General features: G+C 44.0%; 1 protein-coding gene across 1 annotated transcript in view; it reads right to left on the bottom strand.

Moving 5' to 3' along the window:
* GRHL1 (grainyhead like transcription factor 1) overlaps positions 1–24,349 on the bottom strand; it is a 41,297-nt gene that overhangs the window by 3,486 nt on the left and 13,462 nt on the right. The window contains exons 9-15 of the mRNA XM_083858343.1: positions 13,158–13,316; positions 7,693–7,780; positions 5,360–5,499; positions 4,437–4,474; positions 4,249–4,337; positions 2,405–2,490; positions 758–822 (exon numbers count right to left, since the gene is read on the bottom strand). Coding sequence (XP_083714469.1) covers positions 758–822; positions 2,405–2,490; positions 4,249–4,337; positions 4,437–4,474; positions 5,360–5,499; positions 7,693–7,780; positions 13,158–13,316 — 665 coding nt within the window. The remainder of the gene's footprint in view (positions 1–757; positions 823–2,404; positions 2,491–4,248; positions 4,338–4,436; positions 4,475–5,359; positions 5,500–7,692; positions 7,781–13,157; positions 13,317–24,349) is intronic.

Below are 24,349 nucleotides of genomic sequence, written 5' to 3'. Positions count from 1 at the left end.
TACCTGTGTGTTTGTGTGCACACATGCACACAAAGCTGTGCTTAGCAGTGGTTTAGATGTCACAAATATTATGCTTTTGCAGCTGTTCTGTTGGGGTAATTCTGCTATGAAAGCACAGCCCTGGAAGGGTGTAATTTTCTATCTAGAAGGAGAAGGGGCTGAGACACCAAACTGACTTACAGGCAACCCAAGAAAATTACTGAGAAATTAAAAGATAAAACAAAAGCTGACAAAGTTAGAAACTCAATTACTTATGGTACAAGATAAAAAGATGATGAAGTATGACCTCTAGGAGAAACAGACACTTCACAACTAAGTTCTCTTCAATTTAGGCCACAAAAAGACAACCAAGGTTTAGTAATTGTAGCCAAATGCAGATATAGTGAACCCAGTCACCACTGGAACAATTTAACATGGGTTGAAGGAAGTTCATCATTGGGAGTCTTTTAACAAACTGAACTCCTCTTCCTCTGACATGATCAACTCTGGTTCAAATAACAATTAGCGCAGAGAGGTTCCATGACTTGTATTTGCCCAGGAAGCCAGACTACATATTTCTACAGGACCCTTCCCATAGCCTTCCGGTCTTCAGCTCTGTGGATGATGTTGGAATGTGTGTACTTGTGTGCACACACATGTAACAGCAAATGGCATTCACGTATCTGCAGTGCATGGAGGAATTATACAGCAGATCTACCTACACATTTGAAAAAGGTGTTTATATTCTTATACAGTTATTGCACAGGTACATACTCACCCTTTTTTACATTTTTTGAAGATTTTTCCTATTTTATCAAAAGGAACATCATACTTGTCAGATATCTAGAACAAAAGAAAGCAATGATTGGTGAAGCAAGGAGACTGCTGTCATTGTCTTTCACTTCCTATTTTATAGAAAGGAACAACAACAAGAACAAGCCTGCAAATAAGGACAACTGCTCTGCCCTATAAAGGCAACACTAAATCCCAAACTATAGTGTAAGTCTAGAGATCAGAACCCCTTCTCTGCATTTAGCTAACTTCTGTGCAAAAAATTCAATCATGTTTGAAACCTGGCTACTTACTTCTCATACAGCGACTTCCTGCCCCTACACTCAAAAGCTCACCCGTTAAAAGCCCACTCCACACCCTGACTCTCATTCTCTCTTGGCTCTCTGTTCTCTCAGCATACTGAAAACCATTTTTAAATTCAGTGTCAGAGGGATCAAGTGAAAACTAGTCATGACAGAGACTGAAAGAAGAAAATAGCAGCAGAGACAGGACTTCTGCTGCAAAGGGCATGAGGTGATCAGAAACATTCTCCTTCCCCAGCAGGGTGACATCAGTGTGGAGCCACAGCCACTGACCGTAGCACTTCACAATCTCCAGGAAGTCGGGAGGTCACTACCCTGAGCTTGGTTTCCTTTGGCAAACTGCTGTACCACACCGACAGTAAGTACCAAACCAATACACTGCTTTGACATGCAAATGTACAGGGAGTTTCCCCCAAGCTACAGCTGTGAGCACTTGGTTTCTCGCTTTAAGAAATCCAAGTGAAACAGCAAAGGTGCAGCTTCACTTCAGGACCATGGGGTAAGGGAGGACTTCACAGCCTTCAATCCCTCTCTCCATTAGCCCCTACTCTCCAGTTGCCAAAGCCTCACAGGCAGGAAGAGAGACAGATTCTGCTTGCAGAACTAGCTCTACAACCAAAAGGTAATGGCCAGACCTGCCTGTACATCCCCCAAGCCCCTGTTCCCTGAGCAGAGGCATTACTCACAGAAAGAGACAGACAGAAACGTCAGTTTTGAGCTCATGCCAAACATTACACCATTCCTTGGACTTAAGCCCTGTACTTCCCTTGCTCTGCAGCAGCAGGGACAGTGGAAGTCTATTTTGGAAGTCAAGCACCAGAGAGCAATTTCACACATGTGTACAGAAATATAAAAGTCTTCAGCAGCACACGGAAGCTGGGACTTGGAGCTCTGCATTAGCGGCTTGTGAAAGGGCAGTGGAGGGCCCCAAACATGGTTTTGAAAGGTTGAAACAAACCCAAGCCACTGAACACATTCTGAAAATCACTCCATCTCCTAACAGAAGTACCCTCTCTGACAAGAGTAACAGCCAATCATCAAGTTTGACACACCTGGATCTTCAGGAAGGCTTCTTACATCCAGACCCCACAGATATGGGGTAAGGTACTTAAAAGACAAGCTTCCTGAAATCCCTTAATAATAAATTAAAGTATTATTTGCATTAATTTTCATGTTATTGAAAGGAAATCTTCCTTATTCTTCTTATCCAGAAGAGCAGAAATATGTGGACACAAGGTGTGACAAAGTCTGACTCCTGTGACTGGCCAGTGGGTAAGGACTGGGAAGTCAGGGCTTCTTCTCAAGGACTATAAACCAACCTCTTCACTTACCGCTTCCATTAGGCCTTTCAGAGATGGTGTCTTTAACATTAGTGCATCAAAGACTTCCTCTGACTCTTTTCGGACATACAGCAACACTGGAAAGCAATTTGGAGAGGAATTAACTGTGCAATTGCTTCTCAGGAAAAGTCTGTATCCCAGAGTGGCTAAGCACACAGGGACATCCACTGAGGATCTTATGAAGAAATATGCACAGATGCATCCAACACACACAGTTAAGACTGTAGCACAAACACACACAGAGCTAGGTTAGCTCAAAACTTACTTCTTGCACATAAAGCCAATGTATGCTCAAGCATCTTTATTGTTAGAATACTTCTGTATTTTATTTTCTCTATAATTAGGAAAAAGGTCATATTTGAAACAAAGGGAGGAGAAATACAAAATACAGATCTTTGAGACTCTTGGGTTCCTCCATATCTTACAGTCATTTGCCACAAGACTTTTCACAATCAAATTACTTGACAGATGCTATCACAGCAGGTGAAGCCATCCTGCCCACCTCCTAATTTTTAAATAATTTATTTGTACAGTTCTGTGCTCCTCCTACGCTGTCTCATCTTTCTTTCTACCCCTTGCTGTGTTTCAGTAATACTCTTACCACCAGAGCTGACATAGAATGCAGGCTTGGTCTCCTGCTAGGAGGGGAATGAAAGAGCAAGAACCCCAATTAGGGGAGCATCCCTAGCGTTCTCAAGCTAGCACACACTCATTGCATGTAACATCAGCCTCATTAAAAAATGCATTAAGGCTGAGGAATAAGCCAGGGGAGCAAGAAAGCTTGGACTTTAACAGCTTTGCTGTCTTTAATCCATCTTCTAATGACTAGGTGTTGCAGCCTGGATTGTATGCAAGGGTTCATCCGCCACAGCTTTGACACACCTGCAACATGGAACAATTACTGGCATTTCTAATGCAACAAGGTGAACTCAGGACGGCACAGCACCTTGATGCACTTCCCAATTTGCCTGCTAAAGGCAGGTTTAAAAAGGGAGAACTGTAGATTTGAAAAAGGAAGACAGGACACATACTCTCAGTTACAGCACAGGTCAGATGAGAGTCAACCAAAGGACAGAGAATCCCATGGGCCTTGTTTTATGGCATACAGCAGTATGAAAAAACAAGAAGTCTGATTTCCTTCTATAAAATTAATCCTTCCCTACTAGTTTATCCAGACTGCTGAAGTGCAGCTCCATTATGGTCAGACTTGCTAGACTTAGCATTTGCTGCTTCACAGGTTTAATACTTCAAGCTTTGTTGTGGTCCTTCCAAACACAATGATCATCAAGCAGGTACACCACCTCCAACACCCCAAAGCGACCTCTCACCTCCTTCCACAACACCACAGCAACATGAAATTGCAAAGACTCAGTTAAAAATTAGCAGAATATTCTCTTAGCCTGGCTTTGAGAGGAGAACATCCCATTTCCTGGCACCATGAAAGGTGCAACAATTTTATACCCAGAACCAGTTCTTGCTGTTTGTTGCTTGAAGTCCTGGAGGAGATTTCCAGAGTATTTTGTAGCAGATTACTTGATGAATTCTCAGTCCATTAGGGATACTGGTAAGCTGCTCACCTTATCTTGACTCTCTTTCCTTACGGGTTGAGAGCCCATTACTGTCTGAGCTGGCAGAAATCCCCAGAAATTCTCACAATATAAAATATTTGCACAGCTGAACCACATCTTGATACATGAACTGTCACTACTCAAAGCCAGAAAAATCTGTCTGAAGTATACATCAATATGAATTTAAAAATTCTTTAACCTCAGATGCATCCCTCTATCATGATAGAGAAGTACTCCACAAATTAAGTCTCTGAAAGAAGAAAATACCTCTCTTTGGCTCTTCTATTCTGGCCATCTTATTTGGAGTAGCAATAAAGTCCTCTTCACCAATATAAGCTCCTCTCTTCAGGTTGGAGCTGTCAATGACAAGGCAAAAAGTTTGCAGTGGTACAATTACAGGGACTTACCCCTCTGTCTGAGGGCGAGGAGTCAGGAGGTTGAAGGGCAGCTCTTACCTTTCACCCTCTAACTCTTCTGAAGCAACAGGAAGGACCTTTAAAAGCAAAGGGGAGATTTTGTGAATATTTAACCCAGAACTAGAATTAATTTTCTCTTATAACCTTTCAAAGCTAAATCAAATGACACTTTGGCTCCAAAAGCCAGTAAACATCTTCTTTACTTTTTTTTCATAAAAAAGTAATAAAGGCTCTCAAATGAGAGACAGGAGCAAAGAGGAACTAACCAGCTTTCTACCTGGACTGGTGTAGAGTCTTCTGGCAAAACTCGGCACTAGGGCTTTTATACAAAAACATGCTGGAATGTCAGTCTTATAGATAGAAATTTATTCTCCATTCTTGCTAGGAATTCAGGCAATGCTATTAATAAGTAAAGTTCAGATTATATTAAGAGCATGGCAGAACTCCTGGCACAGCAAAATTCAGGATTTTGAAACCTGGTTGCATGCTAATTTTTTCCCTTCCAGTTTCCCGTAAACTAGAACTTTCCAGGAACACTGAGGCAGGGCACTCTGGCAGTGGATCACAGAGCTGACACATGCCAGTTCCACAGGACTGATTTTCACCCTGCAGCAAGCAACTGGAGGAGTCTGTGCTGCACAAAAGCACACCAAGATCCCAAGGGATGTTAAAAGAGAAAACCACCCTGCAATTCATGCAATGGAAATGCTACGGAAAAATCCTTTCAGGTTCACAGAAACTGGACTTGATAGGAAAATAATTTGATGGTGAAACACCCCCAGTTACCTCCAGCCAATGTACCTTGGAGCAACACTGCTTCACACATGAGACTCAGCCTGTGTCTGATTACAGCACTGATGCAGTCTGATAGTTTGTATCTACATATGCACACACAGCATCCCAGGCTTTTTGCAAATACATCTGAGAGCCTCTTCATCCCCCCACCCACGAGCTTTACTCACGTGAGCCCCACGCTGCAGGTTTGCAAAGTGAACATCAGGGATGAACAGGACAGGCTGAGTGTCTAGGTCCATGAAGGGCTTGAAGATGGTGATGTCAGTACGTTTGTGTGAGGGAAGCATGGGCACTTTGACATCAGAAACTGCGGAGACAAGGATCAGGATAGAGGATACTGAAGGTCCTGATGGGACCCTACATCATTCAAAAGGTACATATATACACTGCTGAACAAGGGTATTCTGCAGCCAGGGTCAAAGCCAAAAGCTCCTGTGGTAAAGGAGTTATAACTTCAGTTGTCTACCTCTCAACCAAGGGCCTGAGCCCTGAGGACTTGTATCACAGAGTAGTCAAAGTTTTCTTTACCTCTCCAACTGAGTGGCTCAACTTCATTTAGATATTAATTGGGAGGGACAATAACCTGGCACTCAGCCCAAGAGAGGAACCAAGGTCTTCCATGTACCAAGTCAGCCATCCAAACAGACTGCAAAAATTAGTCCCTGCCCCACCTTCTCCCTCTCCATTCCCTCAAAAGCTTGCTGGTGTTCCAGGAGAATACAGAGAAGATAAAGGGACAACTTGTGTGTTCCCAATTGGGAGCATCTTTAAGAGACAGCATCACAGCAGCACTGTACTACAGAGTTCGTACAAATATTGGTTTGTGCACGTTATTATATTTAAAGTTACATTTTGATTCCACACTTCCAATTTTCACATTCTGGTTCCTCTCATTGTTCATTCTGGTCACCTCAGGGTGCCAGCCCTAGTCCATTCCCCCAGGATCAGCACTGTATCCCACAGACCCGTTTGCCTCTCACAATATACCAGCTGATGTGACACAATCCACCAAGAGGGTAGACTTTATTCATAGGACCCTCTGAGGAGAAAGTGAGGCAGGAGATGCCTCAAACTGCATTTCAGACACATTCATGTCAAACTATCACAGTTGAAAACTTTATTTTACCAAGTGGAAACATATCCATCTGAGGTCAAAACAACTGCAAACAAAACAAACATTTTTCAAACAAAACCATTTCTCATGTCCTCAGTAGAAAATACACTATTTTCTCCTTGCAAAACTGATTTTTTTAAAGATTGCTGAATTTCTGTAAAAATAACTTTGACCAAAAACCACCAACTGTTTCTGCTGTTGAAGAGTTCATGTACATGTGGCATTTGTGATCCTGGAGGTGAGTGTAACAGCTTATGGCTTCAAGGAATCAAAAACTTCCCACGTAAGAACTAAAAAGCCAAACATTCTACTTTCCAGGAAAATAAGGATCACACTGGGCTAAGCTCAAGCCTAAAAAATTAACATTGGAAAGCATCTTTTGTAAAGTCATAAGATCCTGGGAAATGTGTACTGAAACTGCCTTCCCTTTCCAGCCATGATGCAAAGGGCTGCATGCAGTAACCTTTTGGGAGCCGCTGGGGCTACTACGTTTGTGAAACACTAACAGTGTGCTAAACCTGCCTCTTCTGATGGACTTTGAAAAAAACAAAAACCCAGCCCTTTCCACAACTTCCCTTGAGCAAACGGGTTCCGTTCAGCATTATCTTCTGAAGCTGCTCCAGCAGCCTGTACCTGCTGCACCAGGAAAATCCTGCCTGGCGAGCTGAGAGGGGCATGCTGGCTGAACCAGTCGGGCTGTGAACAGCAGACAGGTGAGAGCACGCGCCTGCCCCGTGCCAACAAAGAACAGGGAGATGTATCTTCCTCTAAGCAGCTCTGCTGGTGAATAACCAGTCATCCAAACACAGGATCTGTCATCTGCAGCTAAAGGAAGATGCTCAGCAGGAAGGAACTCCTCATCCTTTAAGTACTACAGTGCAGAGGTCTCCGCGTGCTTCACACATGCAGAAACTTTGAAATTACTTGCTAAGGACCACTTTGCTCTAGAAGAGCAAGCACAGGGCTGAGAGCCTGGAGGCTCAGCCTCAAGGCTGCCACGGCCTTGCTGAGGAATTGCAAACATTTTTAATGTAAGTTAAAACTTAAGTTTAGGATCAAGCTGCAAATATTCAGAACTGATAATTCTCACTGCCACCTGGACTGGGAGGGGCTCCAGCACTGGCCATAACTCCCACCCTCCCACCACTTCAGCCGCTACAACCCATACCTGACTGAATACACAGCAGGACCCTGTCTTGGACAGAAAGAATTATACAGAAAGAAACCCTAAATGACCCAGTGTGTTGACTGTTCCATAAGGAACTGCTTAAAACAAGCACAGGTCCATAGAGGATAAAAACTGACTTGAGAGTTCTACTGCACAAGCCATTTGTATCCAAAATGAAATACAATATTTAAAATACTGATGGAATAAATTCTACTTACAGGCATTCAACTGAGAGCTGGGATCAGTGCACTTGCCTTTTCTTTTGCTTTGCTTTCGCTCTTCATCCCTGATCTTCCTCTCTGCTCCCTGTCAGCCAAGAGATTCAGGGAAAGGAATGGGGGGTGAAGAAGAGGGGAGGAGAGAGAAAGAGATGGTATTTTTAGTTCATTGAGTTTTTCTTCAGCTGCAGAGGCAGGAACACCAATTCTTCCAGAGTAGTTCCACAGTAACTGAGCTGCAGGTTTGCCACAGTGTGCCAACTTTGAGATATGCTTACTTTTGAGTCCTATCATCTAATGAAATCCAATAACTATATCCAAGATGCAAACACTTGCTTTTCTTTCAAGTCAGATGAAAATACGATGACAAAAGATACTCACATCTATAACAATTGTATAAAGCGTTAGATGAAAGTATAGTTGAAGTGTTTAAAACAACAAAGAATTGCAGGTTCCCCCAGTTTAGGAGTTCCCTTGATTGTCATTAAAAATCTACAGAAGCCACATCACACTTGGATCACCAAGTTCAAGACACCTCCTGCATTTCACACAGAGCCTGCAGCAGTTGCACCAGCATTCACTGAGCTCAAGCTGCAGAAACGCACTGCTTTAAAGCAGGGATTATTTCTTCTCTTTTCATCAGGGCCAGGACATGGCGGAATCCAGATGCCCTAACTGGGTTCATGCCTGTGCTGTTCCTGGCCTTCCAAACAAAGCAGCAGAGGGACAGTGAAATGCCATCTTTTCTGCAAGGTGTGGACAGCTATGATGGAGAAAGAAAAGGAAGGAGAAGCTTTGGAATAGTGTTCATTCCTCCAGCTCTGCCCAGACTCACATGTGACTGTGGGTTAAGTTAGGGATGTCACATTGCCAGCTGCATGAAGTGATAAACCCACAGGAGATCCCCAATACTCAATCCTGGTGCTACCACTAGGTCACCAAAACTGGTATACACAAGTTCTGCCTGTCTCCCAATACCCTCCTGCAAAGCAGGGCAAAAGGTAACAGTTACCTGGCCACACCAAGCCATTATTTCTCATTCTTTTTTCGTCAAAGCTGCCAAAACACACCCATATCCTCACAATGGTACTGGAGGAAGACCTGATTAGCTACAGCAAATGAGGTGTCAAAACTCCTGTGGCCATGGGGTGGGAATCTGTGCCTAATGGTGCATGGGAAAAGGGGAATAGCCCTCCTTACTTCCCAGTAAATCAATGTTCTATAGATGCCAAGCTGCCTATGCCTGCTGGTAGCACTGGGCTTATCTGTACCAGCAATAAAAAGGAAAATTAGCCAAGATATTTGATACACATTAACACATAATCTTTTCTTCCACCCAATGAGAGGGAAAAAAGCAGCTTCAGGCAGCTCTGGTGAAAAAGAAAAAAATACACATGAAGACACAGGCGCTGTCAGCTTTGCTTGACCCAACAGAGCTGATATAGCCCACTACAGTGAAGACATCCCACCTAAACCTCAGCACAGCTGGATCTGAACCCCCTCTGTGTCATCCCTTACCAGAGCAGTCACAATATCTCAGCTTGGGAACAGAAAGATTAGATTTGGTTCCAGAACAGATTTTCACCTTCCACGTGGAAATAATAAAGTTGTGTTACTCAAACACTGTGCTAAAAAACAGCATCTGCTTCCTCGTGGAGAACATGCTGATTCAACAAGAATTGAGAAAACCTCTGCCCTCCCATTCCCTGCCTGAAAGTCAACTTGATGCAGGCTACTGGGGCCCACGTAAATAGGTCTTAAAACTCACATTAAAAAAACAAAAACAAGTTATGTCTTGGTAACAGACATAATTTACTCTGCCAGCAGAGTTCAGGGAGCAGTGGTTTCAAACTGAAGGAGGACAGTTTTATTATGGACATAATGAGAAATTTTTTTTCTGAGGGAAGTGGCGAGGCACTGAAATCGGTTGGCCAGAGAAGCTGTGAATGCCCCATCCATAGAAGTGTTCAAGGCCAGGCTGGATGGGGCTTTGAGTAAGCTGGTCTAGTAGAATATATCCCTGACCGTGGCAGAGATCTAGACTAGATTACCTTTAAAGGTGCTTTGCAACTCAAATCGTTCTGTGATCATGCAACTGAAAGAACAGTGTCCAGCTGCTGCCCATTCACATCCATGCTCCAGCAGCCTGGCACCCAGTCCTTCCTTCCAACAGCATCTCACTCATTTGTTCCTACCATGCCATGAAAGCCTCCCCACACACTGCCCATTGCCACCAGAGTAACAGCAGATCCCAGAGAGCAACACGAGCTTTGGTCTGTGAAACCCTGTATTTAATTCTGCTCTTGTGGATGCACAGCTGAGGTACCATTCAGAATAGAGAAGATCTTCCTGTGGGACAGGTCGGCCCCATCTCTGCTCAGCCAAATATTGCTGGGCCAAGCCTGAAGGAAGCTTGTGCCATAACATTCTACAGGATGACACCATTATACCCATACTGCTTTGCTCAGGTCCTAAAACCACACAGGAATAGATGAAAACCAAACATCCCAGGCACTGCAAGCACAGCCTTGGCAAAGGAATAGAGGAGACATCTGTGTTAGGTGGCCAGAACATCATAATTTTCTGCTGGTTTGCGGTTTTTTTCCAACAGACCTCCACACTAGAGATTTGGCCCTCCATGAAGAAAATATGGGTAACAAAATTTCTACAGGTAAGAGTGGTTACATGAGGATAGACACATTCAGGGCTATAACAGGTGTGGATATTATAGTAACAACGGTCCTCTAAACATTTGAAAGCAGCTGCCTGATTACATACAATTCAATACAGGGCAGAAAATAGGTGCTCCTTCTGAAACGCCAACACTCTTACAGGAGTCTGGAGCAAGCAGCCAGCATTGGAGTCCATGAGTACACAGCGTTTGTGTATGATGACAGAGGGCCTACAGGGATGGATTTTACTGAGGGGATGTTTATTCCAAGAAGCAGCTTCCCTCATGCCAGTCAGCTTAAGATGGCCAAGGCCCATTGGCAGTGGTGGTAGTGCCTCTGGGTTTATGTATTTAACAAAGAGGGAAAATGTTCTGCAGCAACAGTCAGGAACAACATGAGAATATGTGAAAGAAGCAGCTCTGCAGATCCCAAGGTCAGTGCAGAAGGGGGAAGCCAGGCACTGGAGCAGAGATTCCCCTGCAGCCCCTGGTGCAACCCAAGGTGAGGCAGCTGTGCCCCTGCAGCCCATGGAGGTCCATGGGGAAGCAGAGATCCACCTGTGCAGGACTCCACACCAGAGCAGGTGGATACCCAAAGGAGGCTGTGATTCTGTGGGAAGTCTGTGCTGGAGCAGGGTTCTGGCAGGACCTGTGGCCCCATGGAGAAAGGAGCCCATGCTGGAGCAGGTTTGCTGTCAGAAGTTGTGGCCCCATGAGGCACCAACATGGGACCAGACTGCTCCTGAAGAACTGTACCCCATGGAAGGGACCCACACTGAAGCAGTTTGTGAAGGACTGCAGCCTGTGGGAAGGGCTCATGTTGGGGAAGTTTGTGGAAACTGTCTCCCATGGGAAGCACCCTATGCTGAAGGCAGGGAAGTGTGAGGAGTCCTCCTCCTGGGGAGGAAGGAGCATCAGCAATGTGTGAAGAACTGACCACAGCCACTGTCCCCACTGCTGCAGGGGACAAGGGAGTGAAGTTGAGCCTGAAAAGAAGGGAAGGGTGAAAGGAAGGTACTTTAAGATTCAGTTTTATATTTTATTATCCTGTTCTGATTTAAATTTCTTTTTCCCTTCTTCCCTCCTCTTAATTCAGGTACAATTTGCAAAGTATCTGGAGGAAAAATCAGGAGAGTAAGTCAAAATCTCAAAGGGAAATAACAGATGCACTGGCATTACTACATAACTAGATTTGCTGAAATTTCTGCCATACCTTGAAGGAAGCCATTGGAGTCTATATGCTGACTACACATCTGCCTTTTTATTAACCAATTTGTCTTATTAGCAGTGGCACTAGCCTGTCAGTCATTTTAGCATTGTGTTAAATGCTAAATCTTACATTGACTGGACAATTAAGAGTAAAAGATTCCCCCCTACCCTGTAGCAAGTCTGTCCTCTCCGTATTATAAAGAAAACAGGTTGATAGCACAAGACTCCCAGATTACTTGGGTGAAAAAACATTAGATGATACACTGGCTTCAGTCTCACCTTGAAATAAGCAAAAGAAAATAGAAAAAGAAGTAAAAATAAAGGCCTGACGAAGTCTCATGAGACCCAAGCCTCTTGGGCCTACTGGCAAGTTTTTTAGATGGCTCTGGAGAGCCTTTGCTAAGTCCCTGTAAATTCTTTGCAGGAAGTATCACAACAGGAGCAGCCACAGGCAGCTCTCCCAGCTGTGCAGGAATGCAGAGGGATCCATTTAAAAGCCTATGGATGGACAACAGAATGTGGCAGGGTGAGTTAATGGGATGCTACAGCAGGAGCACAGTGCACCATATATTTTGAGAGGTAAGCAGAGACAGAACAATGGTGCATGAGATGAATCTTTGTGTCAGTGTCCTAGGGAACACCAGGCAAGACCACAGAGCAGTCTGGCAAAGCCAGCACAGGACAGAGGGTGGGTTACAGACCTGCTCCTGGAATGGAGAGGCATTTGAGGTATTGCCTGATACCTCAAATCAAGCAGAATATCAGCAAAATAGGAAGTCAACATGGTTCACAGCAATCAAAAGGACTGGGAAGTCCAGGAAGCATTTATCACGGCCTAGAACAGTCTTGGTCACTCTGGAAATAACATCATACATTACTTGCCCTGGAGCTTCAAAAGACTGCTCAGGTAGGAACAGGTTATGAAGACTGGGAAATTTCCTTTCTTTACAAACTCAGTTAAGTTTTTACAGCTGCTTTCAGCTCAGCTTCTGCTCTTTCTTTCACAGCTTCTGTTGAATACTGGCTTTGGGAAAGGCATTAATTCCGTGTGCTAAATGCATTAGGCAGAGCAGTCAAATTACAGCACCCATACAGCTTGTAAATGGGCTTTTTTATGCTGCTGTATCTCACATTGGTACATCTTTTGTTCACAAGCTCTGCAAGTTATTGGTTTGGGGTTTTTTGTAACAAATGCAGTATGAAAACATGAAGAAATTTAAAAGGACCAACACAACAGAACTTAGGCAAAAAGACAAGCTTACACAAGCCTCTAGTCAATGGCAATGATTTCTCCTGCTGAAGGCTCTTCCCAGTGTCAGTCTGTCACCGGCTGACCTTTCTCTAAAGTCAATGCTCAGGAAACTTAGCACTCCAGCATTTTGAGAGCAGCAAATTTATTTGAGGTCATCATTAACATCTATGAGCCAAGTAGAAGGGGTTGAAATTTTTTCCTTGCAAAGGCTAAACACAGACAGCACTTTTCAGGGAGCCAAAATAGCAGGTGACACAATTAGGGAAAAAAAAATGCTGCTAAGCTGTGGAGCAGCCTTCCAAAACAGTCATTGGCACATTGATCCAAGCTTACCTTGTCACAGAAGACTTTAATTTGGCAGTAGGCTCTGTGGACAGGTTTGTTACTCCTGTTATTGTAGCTGTAAGTGTCAATCTGAAGATTCAGGGGCAGGCCTTTAACTCCCTTCTGAGAGGAAAAATCTGTGCTGAGGCAGTTGACAGAAATAAAAACCTGCAGAAGAGGAAAGCAGCAGCTGTCAGTAGTGACACACAGAGTCCTGGCTGACCACTGAGTGAGGGATACTCAGGGAGTGTAAGGCCCAAATGCTGGTCCTTGCCACTACGAGCAGCACCTTCTTGCTTCTGAGACGTCCAGTAAAATCCCCAAGAAGCAGTATAACATTCTTAAGTCTTTACATAAGCCATCGGAGAGGACAAAGCCACTTTGTCCAAAACAGATTTCAACAAACTCTCCAAACTTTAGGAAGACTCCACCCATTTTCCACCCAAGAACTCTCGAATGTCACCATCTTGGCAAGAACACAACCATGTTCCAAAAAACCTCATGTTACTCTGGGTAAGTGAAATCTTTCCATGAGTTTTACATGAGCATAGCTTATGCTAGAAAGGACTTGGTTGAGGTTTTTTCTAAGGGCTATTAAAAGCTTTAAAAAAATATTAGGCAACATGTAATTTTTAAACACAGAAATAACACCATTATTCCAGTGAAGGTTTCTGGGCTTTACACTAAGTTGAACACTACTTTGAATATTCCTTAGTAAGACCTGCAATACCCTGTTAACATTCAGATGGAAAGAGTAAGAGAAATATTTCCATTATTCTTACAAAAAATTAATTACAGGGAAAATTAATTGCACATTTGAACATACCTAATTTCATTTTCATAACTGCTTGAAAAAACAACAAAAAAAACCCCTCTCAAAAACACAAATCACACACAACCAGAGAACAAGTCCAAGGCTGCTTAACAGAATACAGAAATATCCTTAAGTGGATATGAGCAGATAGACCAGGGTACTTTGTATCTAGATAATGAGCTTGCAGTGTGCCAGGCTTTTCTGCAGACACAATGCCTATTACTGGCACATCTCAGAAGCTGTAAGGATTAATTACCAAGAATTTACGAGCCACCAAGACCTGCAGTGGCTTCTCTCCTCTCTGCCTGAAGAATAAAGGCTGGGAACGCACTGCTTTAAAATGTAATCAAAGCCCTGGGAGCCAGAAGCACGTCTCCAGAGATTTTGCAGGAGTACCATCCCCGGACCCGATGGCTCACTTAGGTGGTGCTTCCAGCAGCACTGTCTCGGCAGTGAGCTGGTGCCACCTCCCGGAGCTGCAGAGGCTCACACAGGCTTGGAAAGCTACAGGCTTTGGCTTTGCTAAATGCTGCTTATCAAGGTCCTCTTTGTAGAGGTTCTGCAACATCCTTTACCAGTTTTAACAACGATGGGAAATGGAAACGTAAAACCCTGATCTGGTGATAGTTTATAACCACTTTTTTTCCCTGCCATGTATAATAAAGCTATATAAAAAGCTGGGGCAGGGAGGAAAAATAGTGCAGGTGAGGGACTTCTCTCATAATAACTTGTCTGAACATTGGGGATTCACATGCTGCTTCCTCGGGCCCCTGTGCCCTGCGAGGGCAGTGCAGTTTATTCGGCAAACAGCCCTGATTCCCTTGTGTGCACACACCATCCCAGAGATTCCAATGTCCCCACCAAGTCCTGCTGTGCCAAGGGACATGGACTGTGTAAAACACCACCCAAGCCAGGCCAGCACAGCACGTCAGCAAAGCCCCAGCCCCTGACCTGCACTGCTGCCTCTGCAGGGACTCGAGCCAGGGACACGTGCAGGACACAAGGTGAGCTGGTGGTCAATGCCTGCTCACTCTCCAGCCTGGGTCCCAGCACCCCAAACCTCCATTGTTCAAAGACAACTTTTTGTGAAAGCATTAAGTAGATCTCAAATCACAGTCAGGAAAATTATTTTAAAATAAGCTATTCGCAGTCTTCCCCAGACTAATCCAAAGGATGGCTTTGCCTGCTTTTATCCACCCCACTTCCCTTTTTTGCTGCCTTTGGCTTTACAAGGGCATTTTGCCTGCAGTGCTGGTACACCCTGGGGGAAAGCTTCAAGGAGTTTGAAGAGCTGCTCTCACCAGCTTGGGAGCTTGGTAATCAGATGTATGCACAGCCTGAATAATTGCACTCCCTGAGCAGGGGTTTTGTTTTTTAAAAGACCCTCAACTCTGGTGTTTGCATATTTTTACATTTTAAATTTTAATTTTAAATTAACTACACTGAATATTCACTCAACTCATTTCTGTATGAAAAAATGACTACATTCTTTAAGAAAAACATGCCCAAGCAGCCACATCAGCAGGTCCATCACCATCTTGAAATTTCTGTGAAATCTCTCAAATGAGTTTCACACCACTGGACACCCAAAGATTCAGTGTGAAGCATCAGTCAGCAGTTCTCTAGCACATGGTATCACTTCTCTTCTGAGACTTTAAGTTCATATTTTCAGTTTTTATGGCTTACCAGCCAAAGCCCACTGGGCTGAAGGTGGGAGAGTTGGTCTCAGCACAACAGACACATGTTACTACAGCAGAGCTGCACAGGTATCTCGTGGGAATTTAGGATTGCCTGTCAGATGACAAAGATTATCCTCCTACTTGAGAGTCTTCTCATTTGATTAGCTTTGGCTTTAAGCAGCTGACTTCATTTTCATGCCATTTAAATCTTCAGGACTCTAGGCAGGAGATGACAACTAAAACCTAATCACATCTCTGAAGCAAGAGAGCCAGCCTGTCTTCTGCTGTTTGTACTAAACCATTTCAGTTCAAATGGAGCACCTACTTCTCCCTACCCATCCTGTAACTCCTATTTTTGAGCAACTTCAGGTTGCCTCAAGTTTCACGAAACAGAATTTTAGCAAACAGCTTTTCCAGTTTGGGCTAAGACAGTTTCAGCCAGGTACTTTATGTACAGGAATATTTGACTTACATTAGAAATGAAATGTAAGGCCAAGTGACTGCATCAGCTACATCCCCACCCCAAAATTGCCAGAAGAAAGAAAAACGTAACCGCAGAAGTTGCTCTGCGTCTTCAGCCTGCTGAGCAAGATTCCTTTTCATGTCTCCAACCTATTTTTCTAAGGGCAGTTCCGCATTCTCAGCTATATTAAGATTTGTTGTTACTTAAAAAAAAAAAAAAAAAATTTCATCTCACCTCCCAAGATTCAACATAAAGACAGCACTTAAAAATAGAGCACTGTCAAGCCTGGGCACTTACAAACATGAGTCAAGCCCTCAAAAGTTACGCAGACTTTCTTTAAAACTGAGATTTGTAAAGGGATTAGAAACCTGTTCTTGAGTTATTTTGCTTGCTTGGCAGTTGAGCCTCTAGTCTATATTTGACTACATATATCTAGGCTATCTTATATCCAGGTTTTTCTGTCTAACCAAAGAGGCTTTATCTTCCCTTTTTTTTTTTTTTTCTGTTAATTTTTTCCATGCTCTTCCTAACTCCTTTTTAACAAAAGCTGAGATACTCATTGAGGCAAATGGCTCCACAATGGTGGCATCTCAGACAAAATCAAACAGCATGAAAACTGTGATCTGCTACAAACTGCTAACCTCCCACACCTGGCATTTACCCCAACACTCTTGAGTCTCCTTTCCCTAACACCATGCTGGGTTTCCTGCAGCCTTTGGGGCAGCCCACAACAAAAGACTGAAGGCAGAAGGATTAAAGCACCTCCTCTGGGATCATGCTGAAAGTTAGCGTGGGAAGAAGTCAGACCTCATGACTTCTCTGTCTGCTTTAACCATCCGGCCCCTCATGCCCCTCCTCACCTAAGGTGGGAGGAACACACCATGCCTACATTCAAATCCACGAGAAACAATCTTCCATTTTAATAATGCAGAAAGAAAAATTAATCCGACAGCTCTGCCGTGTGCCCTCAAGGAAGGGCAGCAGAGACAGCCAAGTTCTTTCCACACAGCACCTTTTTTTAACAAGATCTGCCTTTCAAACAAACCAGGAAAAACAGACATAATTAAAGGGCAATCAAAGCACTGCAGGAACCTCTCTGTCAGCGAGATGAAAGATGCCTTTTTTAAATGAAGGCTTGCATACCCAGATCTCTTCTCCTCAGTTTATCTTGGACACTGTACACTTTTGTCACACAAAAAGCACTAGCAATTCTCATGAGTCCAAAGGCTACATATGCAGCAGCTTTAGATGAAATGTCACCTCGTCCAGGCTCATCTGCCCAGCTGGAAAGGAGCAATGTAACTTCTCATCCATGGCAGCCAGGGCTGCCACAGGCAATGGAGAGCAGCTTGTGTTAGCACACCATGAACTCTGACCAGTCAGAGCAAACACAGGAATGGGTAGCACTATCCTGCAGAGTCTTGTACATCCTTCTGGATAAGGACCTACACAGGCAGACTTGGGATTTTCCAGGCTGATCACCACAGATTTAATCTGAAGGCAGGTAAATGGTATTATTTCCTCCTATTTATGATCCTCTATATTTCTGTGTCTAAAGGATTTAGACATTACTCAACAATCCAAGTCCATTGGATATTTCTTTCTCTATTGAGAATTCAGACAAAAACTTTAGCTCTTTTCTCACACTAGTATGCAAAAGCCTCATGTTTTAACCACAGAACAGTTTGGGTTGGAAGGGACCTTAAGGGTCATCTAATCCAAGCCTGCCTGTTATGGGAAGGGACACATTTTACCAGACCAGAAGGCTCAAAATTCCATCCAACCTGGCCTTAAACACTTCCAGGGACAAGGCACCCCCAGCTTCTCTGGGCATCCTGTTACAGTCCCTTAGCACCCTCACAGTGAAGAATTTTCTCCTAATGCCAAATCCGAATCTGTCAGTTTGAAGCTGTTCACCCTTGCTCTGTATCACTATAAGCCCTTGTAAAAAGTTCCTCTCCAGCTTTCCTTTAGGCCTCCTTTTGGTACTGGAAGGTGTTCTAAGGTGTCTCCAGAGCCATCTCCTCTTCAGGGTGTAAAACCCCAACTCTTCAGCCTGTCTTCATAGGAGACATTCCAGGCCATGTTATATTCAGTCTGTGTTATATTCAACTTAAAATTGTCAGGATGTTTTTGATTTTGGATGACTGTGTTTATACAGAATACAGAGTTTGGAGCCTACAACACAAGAACCAGACACTAGTTAAAATGCAATGAGCTTCTTTCCAGGGAATGCAGCTGGATACTTCTTTTCTTGGCCTTGGCTAAATAGTTTCAATGTTATGCCCAAAATACAGTAGGCAAAGGGATTCTAGTGGGTCTGGAGACCATTTTCCTGACACAAAGGCAGTGTCTCCCTCTCCCATAAAGAAAAATTAACCAGCAGCTCAAGGTTTGTAAGTTCAATGCTAATAGCTGAAATCATATGGTTTCTCTAAAGGATTGGAGAAATGTAAATGTAGACAGCAAAGAGAAAAAAAAGAGTATTTTCTAAAGATTTGCCCCCATATGTTTCCTATATGCTGCAAGCTGGCTGGATGCAAAACATCTCCAGTCCAAAAGCCTTATGAAGTACACCAGCAGACTTCCAAGCCCTTCCAAGAGGCAGAGCTGTCAGCCTGGGCACTACCCTGCGCCAATGTGTGTACGTGGCTTCCAAGATTGGCTCTGGGTGAGAGCCAGGCAGCTTCGAGTGCAGGCAGGGCAAGCACAGGTCTGCCTGCACATATCCACGAAGGCATGTCCTAAGAAAGCAGCGCTGGGAAGACTATTCTGTATTTAAAAGAAAAAAAACCCCAAACCCACACTTTGGTAAGATCACCTGAGAGGTGGCTAATCTTACTGCTCTCACATTCATTTCTTCACCTCCCACATGCACCGCAGGTTTTGCATCAGCAGGAGGTGAGCCAGGAAAGAGATAAAAAAATTGGGCAATTCATGCACCTGTGGGCTCCTCAGCCGCCTCCTGCCTTTGGGATCGGATGCTCCAAAAAAGGCTTGTCTGGAAGATGGGTGATAGGGCTGCATCCGCTCCAGCTCCGCTCAGGCAGACCCAGCACCATCCTGCTTGCAGCCCAGGGGAGTTAGTTTGCATTCAAACCTACCACTCCCAATCTGGGTGACTGACACAGAGGCCATCATGGGTCCCACATCATGTCAAGCAATGACAAGTGGGAAATACGATCCACCTCCAGATAAAGAACATCCTCCGAGCAAGTTTACTCCATCAAGAAAACAAAAATGAATGGTAATGAAAGGAAAATACATATTCCTGCTCACAAAGAGCAATGCTGATTGTTATTCCAATCTGTACTGAGGTAAGGAAATATAGGGATGTCATTGCTTACAACACCTGGGAAACCTGGGGATAATGGTTCCCAGTCCTACAGATCCTTCCTCCCACCCCACGCTTTGTTAAGATAAAGCTGCTAGGCCAGTTTCTGTTAGGTTGATTGGAAAGAAAGTAAAAAGAGTAGTTTGGCAAAAATCATGACAATATGTTGGAAAAAAACCCAAACAAACAAACGAGCCAACAAAAAACAAAAAAACAAAAAAACAAAAAACAAACAAACAAACAAACAAAAAAAAACCAAAAAAAAAACCAAACAAAAAAAACCACACCAAAAAACCCCTTAATGCACCTCCTCATAACAACAACACAAGTCTCAAAAAAAAAAAAAAAAAAAAAAAAAAAGAAAATAGACAAAACACAAAACAGAGAATTAAGTCTACAAAGGCACAAAAATGGCAGAAAAGAAAGAGTTGCCATCAGGTTAAAAAAGGAATAGAAAAAAGGGAAAAGAAAAAAAAAATCACCTCCTAGTTTTCTCTATAGAAAAGCTACTGTCAAGAGGTTTTTCTTTCAGCTTTGGGAAACACTCTGTGATCTGGTACATCCTTGGGACACCAAGATCAGGAGAAATACTGAATTGAAAACTTGCTTCTAGTCAGCAATGCTTAAAATCAAGGGTGGCATATGCTTGTTTTCCAGAAAACCCAGGACAGAGTAGGGAGAGGTCAGTGTTAAGAGGCAGGTAAGCAATACTTGCTATGACTTTCCTATGTCACTGCTCCAAAGGCTGCGTGTACCTGTGCCTAAGTATTTGTGGTCTGCAGCCTTGGCTTCACAGCAATCTCTTTCCTTTAAGTATGTTTGACTCATCACATTTCATAGTTTCATTTCCAACTAGTCAAACCTGTACCTCCTCAATGCTGCTGAAGGTGGTAACACCTTCTTTAATGAGGCATATGACTGCTGCTTCATTACAAAGGCATCCATATAAATGTATGCAATATTCATCAATCAAAAAAGCTGAAATTCTTCCTATAGTTAACACCAAGGGAGGATTATGCTAGAATAAACTCTTCAAATAAATCAGTAGTGTACCACCCAGCCTCACTTCAAGTTGTAGCAAGAGATCCACCCTCTCCAAAATCTGAACTCCTCTAAACAAAGTAATCTTGCCAACACATGAAAGGATCTGCCAAGAAGACCACCCTCATTGCCTAATTTTCTATTTTGAAAGGCTATCCCAAATTAGATGCAAATTACCATAATATTAGGACCATTCCAGTCTTTTTGGACCAAAAAAAAAAAAGTAATAAAGAAGCACTGTTTAATTGCTCTGTCATTCAGGGCATCATTTCAGAGACACCACAGCATCTTCCCTTTGGTGAAAAGGTGGCAAAAAGCTCTGTCATGATATTCTCAAGATCAAAATGCCTGTTACCCTCTCTCCATGTATTTATTCCCTTTTAGTAGAAAGGGTCTTTTCACAGAGAGCATCTGGCTTACAATGCCCTTTTTTTTTGGAGGGAAGGAGTAGGAGGACAATAGAACCCTTAATGTGTAGTGACATCATTTTTGGCTACAGTCCCATTACCCAGCCTAAAGTAAGCCAGACCAAAGACCTCCACGGAGGCCCTTCTCTGGGAGCTGCTGGTGGAAGCAATGCTGCTTTTCAGAAGGGACTCGTTGGGAAGCACAGAAGGGGTGCCCCAGCACAAGGGCAAGATCCTTGCCTTGTCAGAGCTACAGAAACGGGCAGGGGGGCTCTTGCAGTGTCACTGTGGAGACAACAACTTGCCCTGTTCAGACAACAGAAGCCCCAACCCTCCTGCTCCACAGGTCAAGAGCTCAGAGAAGATTTGAGCAAGGCAAGAGCCAGCAAAGCCAGTCAACCCTGGTGAAACCAATCTGTCCAGATTGTTCAACTGCCACTGACCTGAGAGCAGGCCATGTCCCCAGGCCAGAGTTAAGGGACAGAATTTGCTTTGCAGTCTAACGGGTAACACAGCAGAGATAACAGGACAACAGCCAGTATTACGAAGAGCAGTATGAAATGTGCATTTAACTGCACACATAGTGGCAATTTTCATTGAAAGACTTTTATTGGGTACCAAACAAGAAAAGGAGAGCTTGGCATGTTGTACAGACCTGGAAAGAAATGGATCCCAGTCTCAAAACTCATGACCTGAACCTACAACCGCTTCTTCTGACTGACATGAGGGACAAAGACACAAAAAGGGCTGCAAGAATTCCTATTCCCTAATTCTAACATCCTCACATTTCAAAGACAGCCAAGCCTGCTCAATCAACAAGAAGAGGCAGACAACTCTAGAGAAAGCTGCATTCCAGCTCTAGACACCCTGTCCCTAATGAAGTCATAGACGCAAAAGATGACAACCTTGTGTTCAGACATCTAAAAGCTTCTTAGCAGGAGAAGAACCCCACCTCGACTGTCTGCCCACGGCAGACATCCATCATGGGGTGGGAAACTGTTTGAAGTCTCCACAAGCCTCAGGGTAACTCCAGCATTACCTGTTGCATGCAAGTGAGTATCAGGTACACATCTCATCAGACTCATCAGATCATGCTTTCACTCAAGCAGGATGGCTCCTGATTGAGTAGCTACACTGGCTTTCTTAAATACCTCATTCAACAATTTACCAGTTCATCAACTAATTTTCTAGTCCACCCTCTTCCTTTTTCTTCTCACAAAGCACGATTGATTGTCTCCTCTTTCAACTATTCCCCTCCCCTGCTCTGTCAGGTGACGGGATTGGACCTCACCTCTAATACAGACACTGAAAGCCCACCGGAATCACAGCTTCCCCACTCTGCAGTGTCTCCTGACAATCTCTCTAATCCTGACCTCACTCTCCTCCAAATCTCAACAGCACCACTCCAGGGCAGGTAGCCTCTTTCGAAGTCTGGCCTTCCTCCCCACCCTTCGCTCCCTTCAGTGTCTCAGAGCAAGGAGGCTTTGGATCCTGGGCCTTTTTCCAGCTTGAACACACTCTTGCAAAGGTCAGAGAACACTTAAACCAGCCTCTGCTATGAAGTGGCTGCTTCCAGCAGCTCCTGTGATGTCCCAAAACAACAGAAGAGGGCAGAGAGGAGCTGCCAGAGAGAAGCACATTTGCTCTGAAATCCATGGATACGGGTCTGATCCCAGAGTGGGAAGTGTCTGTCATGCATGAAATACTCCTGGTTTCTACACCCAAGGGCTCAGGATCAGCACACCAACACAGGCAGCTGTGGGACAATTCCAGCTGTGCAGAGCCAGGCTCGTCTGATGTGTTCAGAGCCCTGGCCTTGCTCTCAGCGCTCCCTGCACAATGCAACTGGGAAATGGGAAATACTTGTTACTGAAGGCATCTCAGACATCCTTTTTCCATCCCACAAATCCACAGCTGCAAAATCCACACAATTTTCCTTGCTATGGAAGGAGCACACGACTTGTATTGTATGAAAAGCCCTTTTCTTTACCAGAAAGGTGCAGTTTACTAAACCCCCTTAGTGTCCCAAGGGCACTGGCAAAGCACTCTCAGACAGGTGACATCCTCCTGAACAGACACAGTGGCAGAGGTGCAATATTCCTGTACACTCCCACAAGAAGGCAAGTATTGGGTCCTAGAGCTGCTAAGGGCAACTCCTTGTGATAATATGCTATTTCTGCCCTAAATCTGACCCATACCCTGTGTGTCCAAATGAGTAACTACATCCAGAAATCCCAGACAGAGTCTCATCACCTCCCATCTGACATGGCTGCACAGGATCAAATCATTCCCACAGCAAACTGTGGAGGCAAAGGAAGAGGGAAAGAGGAGAAACAGCAAGCCCAGAAGAATCACCTGGCTCTGGTCCAAGTAACTCCAGGGCTCAGGAAGCAAATTTCTAATGATCAAGGCTTGCTGCCTGGGTAAGCATACTGTCTATGCATCACTTCTGCTGTTATTAAATATAAAACACTGTATTTATTACTGTGAAGGAATTTCTCTAACATCAGAAACTCGGCTCTTTCTATTCCCTGCTTTTTCATAAACTTTAAGACTGCTGTCAGGGGTTGGGGAGCAGGGAGGGAAAGGAAAAGAGAGAGAGCAAGAACATACAAGGTAAATGAACCATGCAATAAAAATTGTTGAAATTGGCTCAGACATCTCCTGATAAGATCACAGAACTTGAGAAAGAACTGCAGCTCTTCTGGTGAGAAATTCAGTCATTGACAAAACACATCCACTCAGGGGAAAAAATGAAGTTAAACAGACACTTAAGCACATGAAGCACTTGCTAAAAATGCCAATTCTTTAAATACTGAAGTCGAGAGTATTTTTGTCTTAGTATGAATCTGATTCCAGGAGTCAAAGCTTGCACATTTGGTATCAAGAGTCACCTCTGAAAGTTCATATAATCCAGGACTCCCAGAATATGGATCTCACACACTACGACTGTGAATCTGGAAGCAAATTTGCCTCTGTAGCTAAAAAACCAGTCTGTCTCACAGTTTCCCACAGCACTTCATCCCATGAAGTTCAGCCCCAAGGTGAAATATCACCATGAGGGTCCTTAGATCTTTTCAAGATGCTATTGGCAATTTCATTATAGACTGAAACTATTCATTGAGGGGTCTGTAGAGTAACTTGGCAATAGCCAAGGTAGGAAGGAATGGCTTTCCTTGGGGCAGCCACAAAGTTCTCAGCACCAGCTGTGAGCCCTGCTCCTGGGTTAGTGGCCCATCCCTACTGCTGCAGAGTGGCTCAGCCGGCAGAGAGGCAGCTGCAGAAAGTGCTTCCAGCTCCTTGAGGACTTTCATTGTTCTCCCTGTCGACCCCCGTGTGCAAATCCTAAGCCTTTGCATACCTCATAGACACCAACTACCCAGGTTTGTTAAATGTTTGACTGGCTATGGCAGCAGGATAATACCTACTGACTCCTTTTGACAGCTCTGCTGTTTGTTCACAA

Source organism: Zosterops lateralis (genome assembly GCF_965231275.1).
Source record: "Zosterops lateralis genome assembly, chromosome: 3".
NCBI lineage: Eukaryota > Metazoa > Chordata > Aves > Passeriformes > Zosteropidae > Zosterops > Zosterops lateralis.
Note: the sequence above shows the minus strand (reverse complement) of the source record. Positions and strands in the feature narration are given on the sequence as shown.